The 15,623-nt window shown below is 33.6% G+C and overlaps 1 protein-coding gene across 1 annotated transcript in view; it reads right to left on the bottom strand.

Annotated features, from left to right (window-relative positions):
• Positions 1-7,803: 7,803 nt before the first annotated feature.
• Positions 7,804-15,623, bottom strand: part of NK7.1 (homeobox protein NK7.1) — a 559,307-nt gene continuing 551,487 nt past the window's right edge. Inside the window, exon 3 of the mRNA XM_081765144.1 lies at positions 7,804-9,582. Coding sequence (XP_081621270.1) covers positions 8,788-9,582 — 795 coding nt within the window. The 3' untranslated portion in view covers positions 7,804-8,787. The remainder of the gene's footprint in view (positions 9,583-15,623) is intronic.

The raw sequence follows: 15,623 nt of genomic DNA on the forward strand, positions 1-15,623 counted from the left end.
CACCAGATAACATTTTTGATTAAGGCAATGATATACTATTAAAACTGCACCATATTCAGATAACGTTTCTGATTAAGGCAATGATATATCGCCGAAACTGCACCATATTCCAGATAACGTTTCTGATTAAGATAATGATATATTGCCGAAACAACAACTAAAATTGGTAATAATAAATGTTTGCTTTCGTCAGATCGTTTAAAGTTATATGTAGTTTGAAAGCTAGATGAGCAATACTTTTAAAAATTGTATAATATAAGTACTTTATAGTGTTAATTTTGTCGGAAATATTGAAGATTCAATTTTTAACGACTTACCTCCTGAAATTGGGATCATTTGCTCTCTCATTTAACGAATTTTTGTGTGAAAGTTTTGCAACACTGGTCAGAGTAGCACCGGTTGCAGAGCTTCCAATATATATAGAACAATATCTCTTAGTTCACCGGTACGAAGATTCTTTCTTCCTGTGACTGCGTGTGCAGATATTTGTTTGGGAGATTACAGAACTAGCCCTAAAACTTTTTAATACCGCCTCGTATATTTTAATTTACACCATTTAAACAAACAAAAATAAAATGATGATGATGATTAATAATAATAATAATAATAATAATAATAATAATAATAATAATAATAATAATAATAAATATTTGGAAAATTAGATTCGCCTTCCCAGCTTCTAATTCATTTTATAGAATGATATTTTTACTTTGAAACTATTCCAGTACTTTCATTTCTAAATCTTACCAGATGATATATATACATTATAACTATATTGTTCATTTTTCCTTGATGCTTTTGAATTTCGCACATTCCTCGACAGCATTTTGTTATTTTATGACATACTTTAACTCTAGTAAACCATATATATAATCATTAGGTATGCATTTTCAGATAGCTTTCCAGAATTCCTTCCAGACAAGAGTTTCTGAAAGAGCGTAATTAAGCTTAGCAGTTCGTAGTAGTTTCTCTGGTTCTGATCCCCTTCTTCCTTTCCTCCACTTCATGTCTCAAAAACTTGCCTTACGTCGACGTGCCTTCTCCACAAGTGTAATTACTCCGTGGTTTCCCACCAGGGCGCGCTCTCTTTCAACTCGTGTTACGTATTTAGGTCGCAGCCTCTTGACTTACTTGATTTGATAAGAGATCATAATCTAAGTAACGACAATGTTTGTTCATTCCATTTTCTTGTGACTTGTGATTTCTCCTTCAACTATCACTTACAGGATGTTAGGAGAAAGAAAAGAGATTTTTAAGATATTCTTTATTGCTTCATAGAAAAGGAGTCTAATTACAAATAAAACCGCTAATACGTCCAGTATCGCTAAGACATATGTATTTTGTTAATTTGGTGAAATAACGGTCTTTCAATGACTATCGTTTCTCAGGGTGGATCCAGGGGGGACAATCGCCCCCAGAAGAGGAAACTTTCTTATTTTATATATAAATAAAATTCATCCCAGTTTGGAGCTCTTAAAAGTAGCTCTAAGTAGCAATATTATAACCCCTCCTCCCAGAAGTCCGTCCTGGTTCCGACCCTGCCTTTTTCTGATATGTTCTACCTTCCAGCAGCGAAGCTATAGACTATATATGAGACGTGAACCTACAGTTTAAAGTGGGATCAGTACCATATGAGCTCCCGCAGGGAATAGAATCCGGGTTTTCAGCGTCAAAGGCGCCTATGCTAACCGCTGAGCCACGAGAGAGCTATTGATATGTTCATTAAAAATCCTAAGGCCTATGTAAACAGAAGGGGATGTGCAAAAATTATGTACTAGTAAGAGATCGACTATACATACAAAAGAGAGTGTTAATACAAATAATGACCCCAACCTATCCAGTCGTAACTGGTTTGCCTTCCGTGACTTCAATAGAGATGGGAAGAGGGGTATTTCTGCAATTACAATTCGGAAAAAAGGAGAGGATAGGAGACATCTTATCCAAGAAGTTTTCTTCCAATCTGACAAAAGCAAACACTTACAGCATTATTATTAATTTTGTTGCAGTTTCGGCAATATATCATTATCTTAATCAGACACGTTACCTGGGATATGGTGCAGTTTCGGCAATATATCATTCATTGCCTTAGTCAAAAATGTTATCTGATATTATGGTGCAGTTTCAGCAATACATCATTGCCTTAATCAGAAACGTTATCTGATATATGGTGCAGTTTCGGTATATATCATTGTCTTACTCTGAAACATTATCTGATGTCTGACGCAGCTTCGGCAATATATCATTGCCTTAATCAGAAACGTTATCTGATATATGGTACAGTTTCAGCAATATATCATAAATCTGCTCAAAAGTGTAACGCAGTCATACTAAGTGTTTGATTTGACCAGATTTTATTTTGATTTAAGATTTTTTAAAATTCAAAAAAATTAGAACTTCACAAGGAAAAATAATCTAACTCTCACCTCACTTTACACTACTACAGACAATCTATCCCAATGGCTCGTTTCGAAGAACACGTTTTGGATCAAAGAACTAACTCTGAGGATGACGAAACATCAAAGACCAACCTTTCTCCATATGTGATCTTCAAATTTCGGGTTGGGAAACGTAACCCAAGAATAACAGCGGATCTTTTATGGATATACATTTCCATTTGCATTGACACCAGAATAGGAAGACTTGCAAGAAGAATTAGCCAATTCGAATGAGAAACTAAAAGAAAAAGAATCAAAAATTAAACAAAAGACGATCATATTCAAATTACCAAAGAAGGAATATAATGAAACAAGAACTTTCATTTGTGATGGGAAAATTGAAAAGGTGAGATATAATTAAGTATCTGGGAGCACAACGTTCTCGGACAAGCCACGGATGATGGTGATATCCTTCAATTCAGCTTATCTTGAGATGAGACAGTGTACTTGGGACCAACTCCTATACTGTGAGGGTTGATCTGATCTGCCGCCAACTGCATTGGATTCTCAAGTTCTGGTCATAGTTTGGAGCCCACGTTAATAGTAGATCTCCTTCATAATCTCTGTCTTGTATAAGGACGTAAAATTAAAACACAGGCGAAAGAAAAAATGAAACCAGAATAGCACAGGTATAATTTTAGACAAAGAAAATATTAACTTACATTAAAATAAGTGCGATAACACAAAAGAGAAAACTTATTAAGAGTTTTGTATCAGCGAAACTCTTATAGGTAAGAAACATTAATACGAGGCTGAAAAGAAAAAAAATATTTTGGAGTTGTGGGACAGATGTGGTGATAGAGAATACTGCGGGTTCGTTATAAAAAGAAGGAAGTTACAGACATATCGAAAGAAGCAAACATAACCAGACGCATTTTGGCCATGTCCGAGAAAATAAGAATGACTGACCATTTTGAATCCATCTTAAAGAATGGAGAGGAAAGTTCAAGCAGCAAAAACAGAAATTGCAAGACCAAGAAAGTAATAAATGAACAACATCAACATATCAAATGGCTAGCAATAAATAGGCAGACTTATTCTTCCTTGTTGCGTACCACCATTCGACATTGAGAAGAAATGATGATGATGGCGTTGCTTTCTATTTTATTTTTGTTTCTTTTCATTTTTATTTACCTCTCAATACATCAAAATTCTCTTACGATTTTCCCTATTCTATGCGTATTTATTTGTTAAAATAGAACATGTAAAATAAATGCGAACAGAACATTATATTCCTTAATTACATTATTCCATTTCTCTTGCAATAAAACCAGTATTTATCATTTCATTTTTGAAACTTAACACGAGTATTAGTATAAATATCTATTTTATTAAACTTTTTAGAGACTCTAATTAGGTTGCACTAAACCTTCATGATGGTGAGATACTTCAACATTAAACCGTGTTTTTGAGAACAGCAAAAGTCTTAGTTGTCCGTGCATGTTTTTCTATTCGGTATATTTACTTAAAAGTTGAAAAGCTTTTTATTGCAGTCTCTTATTTTTTCTTAACATTAAGTATTTTGTATATAACCAACATTTAACTAATACAGTTCACATAAAAGTTACTGTTTTAAAATTCCTATTGACTAATCACGTTTTCAGTTCTAAGGAAAATTTTTATTAGTCTATCAAATACTCTGATATTTAAACTGGGTTATCCGTTTGTTTTTAATGTTTGTATATTTGGATTCAGTACAATGACTTGTATTCAAATTTAGAGCGAACACATGTTTGTTACAATTTTCAAAGAATTGCTGCTTTACTAAACTTTCTATTAATTTTAGCATAAACATTGTATTTTTCTTTGCAGTATACTTAAATCTTTAATAATTTTGGTTATTGTATATTGTAAATGGATTGACTTATTACTATCTGTGAAGGTAATAGTTTTATTTTTACGTCTAATGAATTACTTTTTGCACAACTGATCTATTATATTAATATCCTATTGGAGTCCACTGAAAAACTACGCTGATTTTTATCTACGTAGGTTGATCAACCAGTTGATTTTGTTACCCATCTTGATATATGAGAGTACAGTATTGTCTTCGGAATCCGAACACCCCGCCAAAACTCGAACAACTAGAAATACGAACAAAAAAATTGAAATAATTTTGGCCCAGAATACGAATGCTGCTTTGAATTTCGAACACCCACCACATTTCTCGTGTGTGTATTTGTGCGTACGTTTCCCTTGTGTTTGGGCCACCAACACGCTTTGTTATTTAGTTCTCTGTAGGAAGATGTAATGAAGGCATCTGTTGTGTGATTTTTGCTGCCAATTTTATGCTTTTGTACCTGTTTTGTGTTATTTTTTATTTACACAACAAGTAAGTATATTCGCCATGGGTCCTATAAAGCTCACCGTTATTCAAATATTATTATTTGTCAACATTTTATCTTAAAATCCAATACATTCACTGTTAAAATGTTTCGAAGATTGAGGTATGTGACCCAGGAACAGATTAATCCGGTTTCTATTATTTCAAAGGGAGAAAATTTGTCTTGGATATCAAACAGAGTTCTGGAATGGATTAGGTTTGTATTCCAAAAAGAAAATTGGTAAAGTTCCATACTTAATTCCTGTAGCACACATTATATACAATTTGCAATAATTTGTTGTTACATATGTAGAATCTGAAAACAATAAAGTGGATGAGGCCTCACGAGCAATGCGCTCGATCCTCCGACCGCCCTCGACCAATCAGGAGCCTCCACCTGGTGATCAGGGGTATAAAACCTGGGAACCAGGTAGAGAGAGCTCAGTTCACGTGGAAAGAGGGTAGTCGGTGGAGCGAGTGCTGCGTGAGTGGGGATCTCGATTGGCGCTCGTGAGGCCTCATCCGCTTTATTGTTTTCAGATTCTACACATGTAACAACAAATGGTTGCAAATTGTATATAATGTGTGCTACAGGAATTAAGTATGGAACTTTACCAATTTTCTTTTTCATACAATAACAAACAGCTAGATTATCAATGTGTACATTAACAGGTTGAGGGTAATAACACAAAATGGCAAATGCTGCTGCCAAAAATTCCATTACAAAAATCGGGAAAGGTCGAAGACCTGTCCATTGAAAAATAATGTTGCCCTGCTCATCCACTACTGACAAGGACGTAGGTGTGGCGTCAAACATTTTACAAAGGATACTTGCTCAGGCCAAATTGGCGCTGGCTTGGAATGAACATTTGCGCAATAAGCATACAAGTAATTAAAGAGAGTACAATTTAATATAGCATATGTCACGGGATATGAGAGCGACGTGACAAGTGAAGCCCAACCAGCGAGAACCGGTCTAGCTCGTTTAGATTTAAGTAACAATGACCATGGACATGTAGATACAATTTTTAAATAGCGATCATCAATAGTGACAGTTATTCACAAAGTCAACTTGTATACCCAGAAAAGTGAGAATCTTTGTGGGAACAAGAACAGATTTTTCCATATTAATGGCCCATGTGGTGCGTCCAATAATAGAGAGAGCCTGTTGCAATGCCTGTGGGCTGCTAATTAAAAGAATATCATCACAGAGTTATGACTGGTAGTTCATAGAGCTGCCAAACACTATAATTACAATACAGTTGATGTTATAGCATTTGTATGGCAAAAGTTGTAATATTATTTCGTGGTTATGTTTAATTTTTCGTATTCTTTGCCTTCTTCCTTCCTTCCTTTCTTTCTTGTAGTATCAGTTATTTCATATTGCAGTGCTATGAAATAAAAGTTAAACTAAATTAAATACCAAAAAGTTTACGGGATTTCTTTCTCTTGCTTTGTTTTCATTCTCTCCCTTACATATAAATGTCTGAAAGTATTAACTTGTACACTATAATCTATTATAATGAGTTGTCCATCTTCTTAGTATGGGTTATTTATTTACCATATTTAATCATTCATATGTTATGAAGACTGAATAACGATTCGTGTGTTAAATATTATACATACGCAAAAAACAAGGTGGTTTGGGATTTGTATCTAACATGTCACTTGTATTTATGGTACTGTTAACCAGTTAGTTGTTGACATAGACGACTCATAGATTCTGTAATTTGATAAATCGTGACATATAAGAATAATTCTATGCATGACCCATATCACCAACACTGAAGAAGAAGTGGAGGTAAACGCATTATATATTTATTTGAATTATAACTCTTATCTTTTGTCAGATCTCGATGCATGCCTGTGTTCTTGTTCATCAAACCTCCATTAGTTGTCACTACATTAATTTTAGTATTCGTAAGTGAATTGCTCCGTGTATAACCCTATACATGATAATTATCTCGATACAGAATATATGTGGGTTGTTTGGCACATCCACGCAGCCACATATTTAATGGGGTAGATTATTATAACTGCAAAGGACTGAGAATCGAATCGTAAGTGTGTCTACATATGACTGGTAATTCCACATAAATATGCAATAGAAATGTACCTTTTGCATTTAATTTTTAATAAATTCATAAATGACTTCATGTCCTGATTTCTACGAGAACCTTTCGAAACATAACCTCCGATTGGTTAAAAAAAGAAACACCAAATCAAATGAGAATTTACTATATAGATCTGAAAACTTCTTTGCTCCATAAACATTCAAGCACTTATCATACTTCTGCACTAGCTAAGAATTCCATCAGCATAAAAAAATCGCGCCTGCCTTGAGCCACAGTACTTCCTGTAGCCTAATCTCTGTGTCACTGCGTCATATAACACAGTCCTGTAAATTTGTGGAAATTCATCGGAAAGCTCCGAAATTGTGAAATGTCGATTTTCACGAACTTTTCCATCCATTTTCTGAACGTGTTCATCAGTGGGCACTAATGACCTGCCACCCCTCTCTTCGTCATGAATGTTTGTTCGTCCACTTTTAAATGAACGAACCCATTCACGAATAACTCCTTCACTCATCACACTTGGTCCGTACACGGCGCAAAGTTCCCGATGAATAGCTATTGTCGAATATTGTTTTGCCGTAAGAAAACGTATAACAGCTCCCACCTCGCATTTGGCGGAGTTTTCTATTCCAGCAAACATTTTGAGACGCTACAAAACTGGAACTAATGATCAGACAACCTTTATTCTACTACGGATGAAGACTGATCTACCACACACGTCTGTGCGAAGATGGTAGCGCTGCTCTCACTATTTCACACACAGTTACCAATCGGAGGTTACTTTCCGAATGCGCCTCGTAAAAGTTTACGATACAAAAATACTATTGAAAATAGAATAAATGTGATAAAGTTGCATTTTTCAATAAGGGTCGTGGAAAAGATTTTTAGGATTTTTTATATTGTTCGATGAGTGTTATTGTGAAAGCTATTGATTATACGAGTCTTAAGCAAATATGGTTGAAAATAAACATTTTGTTAAGTTTTAGCAATATATTTATTTACAAATAGCTTCTATTGTGAGAAACAACACCTCAAGAAAGGCTTTATATAATTCAAGCATCAAGACACGCTATCACTGGCAAGATGTTTATTTTATAAATGTTTTATTTTTTTAATCAGGTAATTTAAGGTATAAGAAAAAAACAGAAATTGTCTTAATTATTACAAAAGAATAGGGTAAATTTGTCACAAATATTTTGCTATTATGGTTTGGTTCTTGTGTTACAACTGTACGAACTTCTTAGTCAAATAAATATTGTACAGAACTTGATTTGATGAAAGAAAAAAATCTTACCCTTCTCTTCCTCTGGTTGAACATTGACAAAAAAGAATATTCTTTTTAAAATGTACAATACATATCTTTTCTTCATATATTATATCGACTGAATGAGTTTCATAAAAATAGGTATATTAACAGTTCTTTTTTAAATATACTTTTTTAATATTCAAGTGTTAAAACTTGTTTTATCTACGGAACAAAGCATTTTGGTTGGTTTATGTTTAACTTCACTTATTATTATTACCTTGTACGTAATACTCAATGAGGCAGGGATGATAAAAGAGTTTGCTTTTCTTCTTAAGGTCAGAAATTTATTTTCTGCTGTTGGTATTATGCATGTATTTATATATTTTATGTATATAATAAAGTGAACCTAGTAATCACTACTATTATTTTGTAGCGTCTCTATATGCAGATTTTATGCAGTTCAGATAATGTCATGGTTAGTTGCCATAGTTTCGAATTACATATTTGTTTTTTTTAAAAAAAAATCCAAAGAGCAATGATTTTTCCACTTCACTTGCCAAGAAGTGGTATTCAGAATAAAGGTTGGCATTTGTTATCATTAAAAAGTTCTTCCACGAAACTTAAAAAAAAGAAAAAAAGAAAAGTATTTTGTATATTTGTTTTACAATCGTTCCAACACACAAAAAATATGCGTTGTTTCACGTGTAGTTAGCTAGAAGGAGATAACTCCACAACGTGTTCACTATCTGAATCCCTACTTGTCGCGCTAGTCGCAGCGGAAGTGACGTTACTATTGTTGGTACTGATACTTCCACTACCAATACTGTGACTATTATTAGCACTAGGGTTGCCACCGGTTGCAGTGCTTATGGCAGCCGCCGCCATATTGGTTATAAGGGACTTTGTAGAAGAAGCAGCCGTGTTTGTTGTCACTGCACCACCACAAGGCACCGGGGAAGAAGCATTACTGCCAGTCCTATCACTAAGAGAAACAGCCAAGAGTTTCGTTTCAGATTCCGAATAACTTTCGGACACTGAACCGTCCTGTGTATATATGGAAGCATTTGAATGGTCCTCGCTTCCCGAGTCTATTGAAGTGTTTGAAGCGCTTGTACCCAACCTATTGTTCACGACACTATCTGGTGTAGCAGCTGCTGCAATAGGTTTTAACACAACAGCAACAGACGATAGTGCTGCTGTAACGGTATTACTACTATTGTTACTAGTTGTATTGTTGGTAGTAGTAGCGGTGGACGTCAAATTTTGCACTTGTGATAGATTTTCCGGCGCAGGAACTGATTTTGGTGGAGATCCAACTGGTGTTGTTGATGTACTGGTAGTTGTTGAAACGGTGACTGTTGTGGTAGCCGTTGTTGGATTGCTTGATTTATCCTTTTTCTCTGTCTTCCCAGTCGCTTGGTTCTTGTGTTCAGCTGCTTCTGCGTTGCTTATATTATCCTGCTTCTTCCACTTCGTTCTTCTGTTTTGGAACCAAATTTTCACCTGCAATGACAAGAAAAAGGGAAAAATTGTAAATAACAGTATCAGTAAGCATAAAGGCAAAAGAAATTAAGTAATGTTATAGCATGTACACATATCATTATACAGAAAAATACAGTGTAACAATATCCTGCAATAAAGGGAGTTTAGTCATTCGTAACAGTTAACAGATATTTGAACGTAATGATAAAAAGTAGTGTCTTATTAAAATGATTACGTCAAACAATATATATATATATATATATATATATATATATATATATATATATATATATATATATATATATATGATTTTAAATAATAATTGCGAGGTGGGTAAGCCATAAAACGCTAAGGGCGAAGGCACACTGGGACGACACTGACAACGACAGACGAAACGACCGTTAGAACATTGCATTCGATTGGAGCAACACACACTACAGCGACTGCGACAACGGCCAGAGAAGTCTGCAGGGCGACAGTCAGGACTCGGTCTTGCTGCGCTCGACAGATGTCAGACCAGACTCCGGGGCGACAAGTTCTAACATGTTCACAAATGGGACAACGCACACTATCAATTGCACGACTCTCTCTTCGTAAGGGACATACCCAATATTTCTTCTTCCGGTACAAATGCACAGGCACTACTAACTCTTCGACATCCATCCTGCAACTGAGTTCGGACATGTGTCATTGTCGCTGTCGGTGTCGTTCCTTCCCAGAGACGAACCAGACACATCTGTCGGTGTCGTTGTTGGTGTCATCCCAGTGTGCCCTCGCCCTTAGAAACATGGTAATCTTATAAAGAATACGTTTAGATCAAATTCGTTAAAATTATCATATACGTTATGTTGTACTTATCGAGATTTTTATCAAAATTTCAATCGGCACAGAACTCAGAAACTGACCCTACTTTTGCTGTGATTCCAATCATCTCCCAGCATACTTATGGAAATTGGTATTAAGTCAAATTTGCTAATATAAATTAATATATGATGTAACTTTTGAGATCCTGATCAAAATTAATAGTTTTCGTTTATATATATGGCATAAGTCATGCATGTTTGAGAACGTATAGCTGAAAAAAAAACTATTCGTTTTTAGGCTTTGAGTCGATTGGGATATTAGTTTTAGTTTATTTAACCCAAACTCAATTTTCATAAGGACTCATGATTATAAGTACACTTAAAATGACATAAATTATGCACTTCAATAACTGATACAAATAACATATTAATTTTTGAGCTTGTTGTCTATTAAGGCTTTTGATCAGCACTCGAAATGTACCAAATATATTAATTTTAGCGAGTTTGACCTAAACCTATATTCCATAATAAGACTCCAAGGAACCAATCCGCACCCCGTACGATTTGGCACTGAATCACTGTGAATTTATTACAAACTAGTTTTATTTACGCCTATATCGAAAAAAAAAATACACAAGAAATCGTAACACATTTGAAAGATCACATTACAATGTAACGTTATGGCGTTACAGGATTATTATTTGTATTCCTTAAAGGAATATTCTTATTTAATCTTATTGTTTTAATTTTGTTGTCTTAAGATTACCATATTTATGTTCGACATCAATTAGTCAATTTGTTGTTATAGGTGTTAATATTAGGGTTGCCCCCACAATATTTATCTGTACGTAGATTATTATATGCGCGTTCAGAGAAGAATTCTGGAAGCAGATTTCTTCGTTCTTAAAAAAAAGAGAATATATATTCACATATATATATTGTGCAAAATAGAGAATAACTTCGTAATTCCAATAACTAATGTTTTAAATTGTGTTATCTGATGTGGAAAAGTATAGCAAAATGCAGGAATAAGTGAAAGTCATTCTGCCTTCGATCCTCCGGATCGAAATTCCTTCAAAGTGAAAATGTCTATCAATCTTGATTACATCTGTTACCTTATTGATATGTATATTAACCAGATATTAGCCATATAATAGTATAGTTCAAACATGTCAATTATATATATATACGTACCGCGGATCTCATGCCGTCAGATATATGTTATATGTAATGTAAGGCATGTAAATTTGCTTACACTTTTTTTTTAATATGCTGACGAAGAACTGCCTCTGGAACGCGTATGGTAATTCTGACACTACGCTTGATTCTTGTACTGGCTAAATAATATTACTATATAGGAAAGATGATAATAAAACAGATGAAAGTCAAAGTTGTACCATCTTTATTTGTATATTGATAGACAGCAGTTATAAACAGGAGTATCTTGAAGCGGTTACCTTCCACGAGCTGGCAATATTCGTAGATGAATAAGCATTTGATTCCTTAAATACCTGTTCTGCTTGTGCTAAACATGCAATTCAGAACAGAAGAATCTCCCACAGAAGTGGAAGTTTACAACAGTTATATTTAATAAACATTATGTCAATTTAAAACTATATTTTTTAACACACCTTAACTCTCACCTACGGAAGTTGAAAATCATTGAAATTAAAGGAGGAGACCAGGTTTTAAGATTAGATTAGATTAGATTAGACTATTAGTCATGCTATAAACCATATTACATGTACGTCTGCACGAAATGGCACAGAACTCGTCAGTACTTAAAGGAGATAACAATACTTAGAACAAATACAATGCTCTTGTTTTAACAACATGTGAAAAATACATGGGCTAAACCATTTCTACAATCTATATACTAATGATATACGAAGTTAATAAGTACACCATCTGATATGTACAATAGGAATTTATTTATTTTTCGAAGTTGCACAATGAGCTGCTTAAATATTCATTTACTGTATAAAATGTGCTATTTAATAACAGCTTGTGCACCTAGTTGATAAAGGAATTCTTTTTATGAGTATTTTTTATAGACGCAGGTAGTATATTATACAGCACAGCCTGGAACATTGTAATTCAACATAACGAAATAGAATATGTAACTTCAACTAAGTTCTTAGGAATTTGGATAGATAAAAATCTCTCCTGGGATGTGCAAATAACTAAGCTTAGTAAAAAATTAAACCAAATATATTTCGCAATTAAAGTACTTAAAAATGTTTTAAGAGAGTCTACTTTAAAAACAATTTACTTTGGATTATTCTAATCGAATTTAACATATGGTATTATATTTTGGGGGAATACACACAAGGCCAAAGTAATTTTTACGATACAAAAACGAATAATAAGATTGATGACAACTGCTAAACCAAAAGATCACTGCAAACCAATATTTAAAAAAACTTCGTATACTTCCAGTACCCTGTTTGTATATTTTAAATCTATTGATATTTGTAAAGAGATGTCCTTACGCTAGTAGAACAGCAACATGATCATGATACAAGAAACAAGCAAAACTTTTCTATTGTAGAACACAGAACAGTATTATATGAAAAAGGGTGTAAATATGCGGGTATCGTGCTTTACAATAAACTTCCGAAAGAAATAAAAACTAAGGACTCTGTTGCTAAATTTAAAAAAGAACGCCAAAAATATTTATTACAACATTGCTTTTACTCGGTAGAGGAATACATGAACTGCTAAGTGAATAGAAATGTTACATGATGTAGAGTAAATCAATGTCATTACTCGCTTTTAGCATTAGATATTTGTTGGAGGATTTCTAAATACACTGCAAGTAATAATTGTTAAGTTTATTTTTAACAATGATGTCATGTAAAATGTACAGTGTAATAAGATGTAAGAAGTAAGGCTTAATTATTAACCTAGTGTGTGTAATTTTCAATATTATTGTTTCTTTTACTTTTGTATACCTATATAAATGACGTGTCCACTTCATATGCATTCTAATACAGTGCTAAATGTATGAAAAAAGGACGAAATCAATACAATACAATACAATACGGTTTTACACCCATCTAAATGTGATTTTCCGTATGCAGAAGTTCTATGATACACTAGATAAATTATCTTTTTCGTGTGATGGCTGGCATTTTCACAAGATGTTATGCTGGTGAATTCAAGATTTAACTGTCTAATGCGGCTCAATGTACAGGTGTTAAGTATTGATCATTCACCATTAATATCATTTGCCACCATACATTTCTCATCGGCATGTTCAGCCTAAAGGACAAAACTGAGAGACGTAAGACCCAATAAGAAGAAGAAGAGGAAGAAAATAAAACATATATTTGTGGTTTGGGCTGGAGCTAATGGTGTAGCAAACAATGAATCGGGTGAGATATTTAAAGAAATGTGTAAATTTTTAGAATCTGTGAAAGGGGTGAATGTTATTGTAGTAGGTATACCTTATAGACATGATCTAGCCAATTTCTCTTGTGTAAATGATGAAATATGTAGAGTAAATAACAAACTCAGGAAGTGGGTGAAGCTATACCCAAACTGTACATTTGTTGACGTTGATGTAAAGAGATCTTGCTTCACAAGACATGGACTTCACCTAAATAAAATAGGTAAAGAAAAAATGGCAAAAACACTAGCAGACATGATACAAAATAAAACCAAATTGCAACCAATTCCTCTGCCATGGCATGAAATTAATTCCCCAATCATCTCTGATGGTCAGACCAATATGCCAGTAATGACCGATACAAATATCCAGGTATCAGCAATGAGTAACGATTCAAGTGCAAATGTAAAAAGTAAAGATTCAAGTGCAAAGGTTGTAAGCGACCCAAATGCAAACTTTGGGAAGGGAGAAAAACAACAGAAACCAATGAGAAACAAAAAGCTTCCAAAAAACTTATCAGATGATTTTTTAGTGATGATAAGCACAAACAAAACAAACCAAACATAATTCCAATAAAGGTATATCACCAAATTGTGCAGGGGTGGAACATTCAAAAAAGGCTTATGTTAGAAATAGCGATGCTAGATGATTTACGTGATGTAGATATTATATGCTTAACTGAACACTGGCACAACGTAAATGAAATAGAGTACCTACATGTAGAAGGTTTCAAATTACTAGCAAATTCATGTAGATGTCACATGAACAGAGGGGGGTCGTGCATATTGGTTAAAGCAGGCTTGGATGCAAACAAAAATACGAAATGTGAAAATTTTAATGTAGATAAACATTTTGAAAGTAGCATAGTAGAATTATTGCAATTAAATTTAGCTATAGTATGTGTATATAGAACACCTGACGGTAACTTAGACTTATTCACAAACAAACTAGAAACAATTGTTAGATATTACCAAGAAAGAAGAAAAAACGTAGCAGTAATAGGGGATATAAATGTTGATTTTTTTGAAAACTGAAAAGATTGATTTTAAATTTAATGCTATGTTAGAAACGTATGGCTTGAAAGCAATCGTACGAACACCTACTAGAATAACCGAAAATAGCAAAACAGCAATAGATCAACTTCTGATAAATGACTTAATATTAAATAGTCATGCTAGAGTAGTAAACACTGGGTTTTCTGACCATCTCGGTCAACTCTTCACTATTAATGTACCAATAAATAAAAGTACGTCTTTAAAACGGGAACAAGACAATATACACGCATATAGGCGGAATTTCAATACAAATAATATTATGCACTTTAAAATGCTAATTAAAGATGAAAATTGGGAAGAAGTATTTTTGCACAATGACGTAAATGAAGCCTGGAACGTTTTTCTTGATATCTTTAGTTACTATTTCAATGTAGCTTTTCCCAAAAAGAGTGTTAGTTTGCAAAGAAGAGCTTCCAAACAATGGTGTACTCAGGGTATTAAAATTTCCAGTCAAAAAATGAAAACACTAAACTTGTTAAGGAAGGAAGGAAATACTACTGAAGCATTCGAAAAATATTACAAGAAATATAAATATGTATATAAACGTGTAATTATAGCAGCAAAACAAATGCACAACGAAACTATAGTACAGCATTCGTCTAATAAGACCAAAGCGTTGTGGTCATTAGTAAATAATGAACTAAAAATAAATGAAACAAGAGAAAATATTACTGAAATAAAACGCAATGATGAAGTAATTCATAACCCACAAATGATTTCAGACATATTCAATTCTTATTACACAAATTTAAGTAGAATATATGACAAACACAAAAATAGCAACCAATTTGGGAAAGATAACATAAGAAATAA

Source organism: Thermobia domestica, chromosome 1 (genome assembly GCF_964235325.1).
Source record: "Thermobia domestica chromosome 1, izTheDome1.hap1.1, whole genome shotgun sequence".
NCBI classification, from domain to species: domain Eukaryota; kingdom Metazoa; phylum Arthropoda; class Insecta; order Zygentoma; family Lepismatidae; genus Thermobia; species Thermobia domestica.